General features: G+C 39.4%; 1 protein-coding gene across 1 annotated transcript in view; it reads right to left on the reverse strand.

Moving 5' to 3' along the window:
• Nucleotides 1-360: 360 nt before the first annotated feature.
• Nucleotides 361-7,405, reverse strand: part of KL (klotho) — a 47,778-nt gene continuing 40,733 nt past the window's right edge. Inside the window, exons 4-5 of the mRNA XM_030954936.1 lie at nt 4,370-5,486; nt 361-698 (exon numbers count right to left, since the gene is read on the reverse strand). Coding sequence (XP_030810796.1) covers nt 361-698; nt 4,370-5,486 — 1,455 coding nt within the window. The remainder of the gene's footprint in view (nt 699-4,369; nt 5,487-7,405) is intronic.

A 7,405-nucleotide genomic window follows, 5' to 3' on the forward strand; every position in this document is an offset into this window, starting at 1 on the left:
GACATTTAGGCTCTTCCATCACACCATGTTTTCAAAATCTACTTTCACCTGTACAGTTCAGCCAGGGAAATCCAAGAGGGGGAAAGCATCTGCTTAACAAAAGGTCCCAGGGAAAGTTGTGAGACAACTCCAACCACAGGAATCAAGGACTGGTTATAAACCAAAGGTACTGTAACAGAGAAAATGATTTCTGGAAGCCATATGCAAGCAACAGCTTCTCAATGTCAATATCTTGCAGTACCAAGCAATGTAAATGCCTTCCTAATGCTGAAGCAAACACAGCATTGTGCATTTTTATTTCAGATTTCCCAAGGGATTGCAAGAAAAAGGACAGTGAGTGATGTATTCAAAGGAGAAGCTCTATTTATACTGTCTTTCCACCCTCTTGGAGTAGTAAGTAATGAAGAAAAGAGTAACAACAAACGCAACAAATACAAAAGAGATAAAGGCTAACAAGGATTTTCTCATTCGGAAGAAGTGACAATCGGCACATGAGGCAACCTCTTCTGGACACAGCAACTCAGGAGTTTCAGGACCAGGAAAACCGTTATTGCCAATTATTTCTCTGTAATGTTTCAGAGAAGGTTTTGGTTCATATTGATTTGCAACATAGCTGTAGAGACCATACTTAGGAGCAGTCTTGTCATTAAAAGAATAGACAAAATATCCTTGAAGGTTAACATCATCCAAGGTGTAAGCTGCAAAAGAAGACAAAGGGTTGAAGAAATGAATCAATGTCACTTTGCATTCAAGAGCAGTACCATATGTCCATTTATAAAGGAGGGACAGGGGAATGTTAAATCCACATCTGCACTTCTCTCCAAAATTAGGTCAGGTACATGTACGTCTGTGAAGTGTTTCTCATAAAAAGTAAGAATCTGTCAGCCACTGCCAGACAGCGTGATCTGTGAGTATCCTGCAATTTATTTCCTTGTGCTTGGCAAACACAGCTGTGAGTGCCTGACAGTGTTTAATGATCAGCATAGGGCCTATCATGAAAAGATGGCTCTCTTTGTTATGTATCAAAGAACACAGGTTTTGGGTTTCCTGCCCCTAATTTTCTGCAGCCTGTTTCTCTGACCGCTCCTTCTTCCTTGAAGGGCACATCCTGATGGGGACAGTCAAGAAACAGAGGACATCAGGCTGCACTTCTCACTAGCAAAGGCACAGTGACACCAGAAATATCACACAGCCATGTTGAGGTTGTGTACTGGGATATCACCGGTGCAAGGGGACAGTTTATGTAAATTACAGCCCTCTCCTGTTATTAACCCAAGTTTCTGATCCAAGATGACCTGTATCAGTCTGTATTGAGAACGTGTCCACAATCCATACTGCCAACTCAGCTACTGGAAGAGGCCCAGCAGCTGCAGTGTTAACCTTGAGCCATCATCCTGCTTGACAAAAAAAATCAATCCAAGGTAGTAAACACAAACTTTAATAGTTTATCTCTCAAAATCACTACTGTTTTAGCAAATTAAAGCAGATGAACACAGGACTGAACTTTCATGTGCTTCTGGAAACAATTCTTTCTGAAGCCAGATGCAAGACTTTAGCACCTCTAACCCACTTTTCAAATGTAAAATGAAATAATATTTACCTGGCCTTTTACAGAGCTGCTGCCCAGGATAATTAGCTGTGTTTGCAGAACTGCAGGTGGATTTAATGGTGTTACATAAATGCATATTGCTGTTCTTTGTTTTCAATTGGCAAAGATGTACTTAAAGAGAGTACAAAGCAGTTCAAAATACAGCCTCAGTCCAAAAGGTCCCATACTGTATCTTGGAATCATTTATCTGCACAAACCTGCTGGCTCCCCTGGAACAATGCAGGTGAGCAACATTACACACACAAAAATTTCCACATGTAGTGCCTGAAATCAGCTGGAGGAAGAAGGCAGAATATGGACTTTAAGGCCAGGGCATACACATACCAATCCCGCTCCTCACTGTGACACTGAGGTAAGGACACAAGATTTCTAATTCATCTTAGTTACTGCATAAGGTGTTGCAAAAAAGAAATGCATGTCTTGGAGAAACCTGAATCAGTCATGATGCCAAAGTTACGTAACAACGAGATGGACAAAAGTGCAATACCAGAGAGGGAAAAGAATAAAATGGAAAAGCTGATGGACCAAACACTATGGAGGAGTGTATGTTGTCCAAAGGGGGAGATTAAGCTTTAGGAAAAGTATTACAGCTAGTTAGCAGAGACATATTTATCCATCACAAAGAAAGTGAAAAAATAAGAAAATAGGTTAAGCTGAAAAACACAGGAGTTATTTACAGGCTGGACAGAAGAGGGAGAAAGAAATGACTGGGGGACAGTGGTAACAGAACAGTACAAAGGGCAAAGTTCTGTAAAAAACAGAGGCATGTAGATGTTCTTGCTAATGGGAACTGGGAGAAAAGTCCATATCCACAGACACTTTGAAAACAGAAGTGCCAAGGAGACAAGCAGTACAGAAAAAGTTTGACACCACAAGCCCAAATATTGCCAAACTTTTTTTTTTAACTATAGATTTATAAAACATGCATTCAATGCTGCAAAATGCTAGAGAATGAACTCTTGGGCACTTAATATTGATGTTCAGTAATCATCAAAAAAGAGGTGGAAATTACAGAGGAGGAAGTTAAAGCCAATAGTTAATACAGTGGACAGGAAGTGCCAGCCATCCTTCACTACCTATCAGAAGAGTGGAACAGATTATATAAAGCTTGATAAATATAAAATTTAGGAAATAATACATGATTAATGACAATCAGCTTGGCTTTATGAAAAATAAATATTGTCAAAATAACTTGACTTTTTTTTCTGACACCAACAGATCAATGAAAGTAATGATGTTTGATGTTAAATACTTAGAGCTTCACAAGGCAAATGACTTGATATTATATGGCATTTGGAACAAGAAAATAGAATGTTATGAGGTCAAGGGAAGCCCATAATAAACAGATTTCAACTAGTCTCAGGTAGAATTAAGTAATAGAACTAGAAGTAAGTCTAGAAATGTAATTGAAGGCAAGTAAGTGTCACAGGGTGTATATTTCTACCATGGTCAGGGAGCTCAGCTTTTAGCACTAAGTTATTTCAAGATCTTAAATATATCAGCAACCTGAAATAAATGTAAAAGTTTTTCTCACAGCCTGCAAGTCACAAAGATTAGAGACATAACTTAGCTAGCACAGCAAGGTTTGCACAAACAAGCAGTAGGCATTTGGACATGACCAATGTGAAGAACAAGCAGATCTAGTTTTGAAGAGGCAGTCCTGCTTTGAACAGGGGGAAGGAATCAGTAACTGAGTTTAAAATGTCAGTAAATCACCACAGAAGCTGTGTAACCAACCTGCTGCCATGGCCAAGAGGGCCAACAGCCTGCTTGCATGTAGAAATGAGGAGGGTAAGAGGTTATACCTGCCTAAGTGTGGCTGTGACAGGAATGGTGTGTCCAGGTGTGGGTTTACGCCTCTCATGAGGAATATCAGCATACAGGGAAAAACTTAATAGCTCAGAGCTTTGAAATGATGCATTATAGCAAGGGACACAAAGAGCTTTGTCTGTATTATCTATCAAAGAGATAAATGAGACATAGCTTGTCTTGTGTCTGCAAATACCTACATAGGTAAAATACATGTGGAAATGCATAACAAGATTGCTTAAAGCTGAAGCTAGAGCAATTAATAGTAGAAATGAGATTTATATATATATATCTATACACACACTGTGAGGTAGCAAAGATTCTTCATCAATAAGAATTATCTCATGTGGGTCTTGTGCTTTTCTGAAAAAACAGCATGTACTGTATGACAGGATGACTCAAAATGCTTTTTGCCTTATAATTTATGAATCTTTGAGACAGAGAAAAGGACTGGTATGTGTTCTGAATAGCAGGAAACAGTCCAGGAAATGGCATAATGAGGTAGACAGCTGAATTATTATGAAGATCGCTGTTGGATAAGATCATTGTTGGATAAGATACAGAGACAACTGAGGAACAGAACTCATACCCAGTCCTGAGGCACATCAGTGGAGAGAAGCAGCAAAACAAAACAACAGTAGAAGTGCAAGAAGATGAAAATCTGACTAGATATATGCGGAGATACTCACACAACTTCTATTTACATTTACTGAATCCATAAAATTCTTCTTCTGCTGTGTTATGGAGATCATAAGCAAGGTCAGTCTTCCTGATGTTTAGTAACACCAATCAATCATAAATCAAGGGGAAAATTACCTGTTATACTGTAGTAACATCTCATTTAGCGAGTATTCTACAGAGAACAATGTATTATAAAGCTAAGCATACTTTATCACACAGTGTATACTAATAGTGGGATTTGTGACATATAAACCATCTGTGGCTCCTTACCTTTTAAAGCTTCATTGATGTAATTCTGTATGTAATACACTCTGAGCTTATCATACACCATATTCTGGTCATCATCAATCCCATTAGCCATAACATAAATTGGGACATTGCCATACTTTGATTTCACCCACTTGAGCAATTTACGCAGCCCCCAGGGCACTACTGCAGCTCTGCTGGGAGAGTGAAGCCACGTGATGTCATTGATCATTTGAACTTCAAGGAAGTGATCATATTTTACTGCATCTTCTTTCTCTGAGCCCACAAGAGTAGTAGTGTAGTGACTCAAGGCAAAAAAGTCAAATGAGCCCTGTATTAACTTCTTTTCATCTTCTGAGAAGTAAGGCAAGTGGAAATTATACAGGTCAACACTGTTTCTTCGGTGAAGCCACGCTCTCATCACCTCTGGGTAGTCTCCGCTCCCAAAGATGGGCTCTGCAAGCCAGCCAATGTCGAACTCTAAAATTCTGTCAGCAACTTCTTGGTCATTCCTGGAAAAGGGACAAGCTGGTTCTACCCAGTCAGCTTGCAAAGCTATAGATATCTTGCCCTTCTGAGATCTCCTGAATTCTTTGTCATAAAGATGCCAGACTTTTGCATGGGCTTTCAACAGGTTGTGCCCTGCTGTGTACGTCAGGTTTTTCACAGACGGTTCATTCATGGTGATCCAAAATTTGACATTGTCCCCGAGACTTGTAAAGCAGAATCTGGCATACTCAACAAAAGCATGAACAGTTTCTGTGTTTTCCCAAGCACCATATTTGGCAAGAGAAACTGGAAGCTCTTGATTCTCAATCATAGGTTGCCATAAAGCAACGACAGGAGTTATGTTAACCCTGAGGAGTTCACTAGCAAAACACTGATAGTAATGTACAAGTGTGTGGTTGATTAGAGAAAGGTTACCTAAAGGAAGGATTAAAGACCATTTCAGTGAAAAATGGAAGTGTGTGACATGCATTTCTTGCAGAAGAGAGATCTGGAGCCTGATAGCAGCAAAGTCAACACAGTGACGCTTGCGCTTCGAGGCGTAAACTCCATCCACTTTAATGAGCTTCTTTGTCTGGTGAACATCCCACACATAAACACTGGAGTCAAGGAACTGGGCAGGTGTCGTGTCTACCTAGGAGGAACAGGAAACACACCAGATTCAAGCTGTTTGTTCCAGGTAGGTGGGAACATCATAACCATCAGACACAGCCTAGTGAAAGAATATCCTGAGTCAAAACATTGCATTCAGCATCTCTGATACTGCCATCTTGGGCTCATATGAATGAATGACTCTTCTGTTAACAAGTGATGTCAGAAAAGTACCAAATCTATATATTATTTTCACCCTACTTTCCAAACAAGCTTATGCTAATGGTCATCATGTTTATGTCATCTCTAAGTTGTTCCAGTTTCCAAAAGAAACAAGGGATTGCTCAGGGATAAGGCACTAAGTCTGCAACAGATATCCAGAGATCTTCAGTGAAGACTACAGTAATTTTAAACATGTTTTTCTTTGACGGAGAGCATACAGAGAGACTGTCTGCTGTGAATTACCCAGTACAGTCAATTTAAAGACCACTCCCTGAATGCATGAGAAGAAATAATGAATACAACATCATTTCTGTGTTCTCTTTTCCTGACTATGATGAAAGATGAGTAATGCTCTGCACTTGATTTTTAGCAAAAATTCAGTGGACAAGCAAATTTTTTCCTTCTTGCTGAGACATCCTTTTTTATTTAATTCATACTGAAGTAATTTCCAAGTTATTTCAGCAGGCTGTTGATGTCTGAATCAATTTTTTGGGCTTCTGGGTAAACCCGGTGTCTGTTACTCCAACAGAAAATGCATTTCCCAGAAGGCTTTAGGGTTTCAGATGTCACAGCTGCCTGTATGATACACAGTAACACAGTACAAGATGAGCTTCTCTGGGTCACTCAGAATTATACTTTCACTTTTTAATGAAAATCACCAGCACAGTTAAGGACTAGAAAATGAAAAATTGAACTACTTATAATAATGCACAGTGTGAAATTTCCTCAGACACACTCTGTGTAATTCTTCCTAGATCCAAAACACAGGATAGTGGTACCATGGTCTTTATTTGTCCTTTCCTCTTTCTTTTTAATCTTTGGTGTGCGGCTTCCCCCTGAGCTCAGATTCCTTGTCTTGCCCTCTGTTTGAAAAGCAGGTGTCAGCCTACAACCAGTGTTCAACTTGTAGCTGAGGCTCTGCAGACTGTATAAAAGAAGCTGCTGAAAATCAGTTGCTATTTTCTCCGGAGAGGTCAGTACTGTGCTTGTAGAAGAAAGTAATAAAAAACAGCATGTCTGAGGGAAATTGCTTTTCTGGAGAATTGTCCCTTGTAGATTACCAAAGCATGCATTGCCACTAATACTGTGGGAATGCTGTCAAAACAGTTTTTCCACCGTGATGCATCTACAAATCAAACAACCTAAGCCTTACAGCACAAATTGTTTGAATGGCCTTTTGAAACGAAAATATTCAGTTTTGAAGATTTTGGGGATGGGAGGGATTTTTTAGCTGTTGTAGGCTGACCGACTCTGCAACTTTATAGTTGTTACTGACTCCAAAAGCAGCAATTCCATTTCCAATTCTTAATCTATCTGAGAGCTAGGAGGATGACTGGAATTTTCTTGGAAATCGGTGCATGACGTAAGAAGGCTGCAGTATTTCTCAAGAGAACAAAGCCAAATCTTACTTTTGGAGTGAGAAAAAACAAACAAGCTCCTCACATTCAAGCCTTAAGAAAGATTCTGCCTTTGTGGAAAAAATATATTCAAAATTCTGGTTTTGGATGAAGCCTTGGCTTTGAATTTACACCTCTTTACTGTGGTTAGAGAAGCTCTGCAACCCAAAATAGCATCCGAAAATTACAGAGCCCAACAGTTAAAGCGATCACAACTAAGGTACAATTTTTACTCATGTTATAAAGTATTATAATATGAAAAATTCTCCCAAAGTATCAAATCAGTTGAAATAAAGACTGAGGGCTGTGAACTAGCTAGGTTCTATGCAGGGGCACTGCAGGC

This window comes from Camarhynchus parvulus, chromosome 1 (genome assembly GCF_901933205.1).
Source record: "Camarhynchus parvulus chromosome 1, STF_HiC, whole genome shotgun sequence".
Taxonomy (NCBI): domain Eukaryota; kingdom Metazoa; phylum Chordata; class Aves; order Passeriformes; family Thraupidae; genus Camarhynchus; species Camarhynchus parvulus.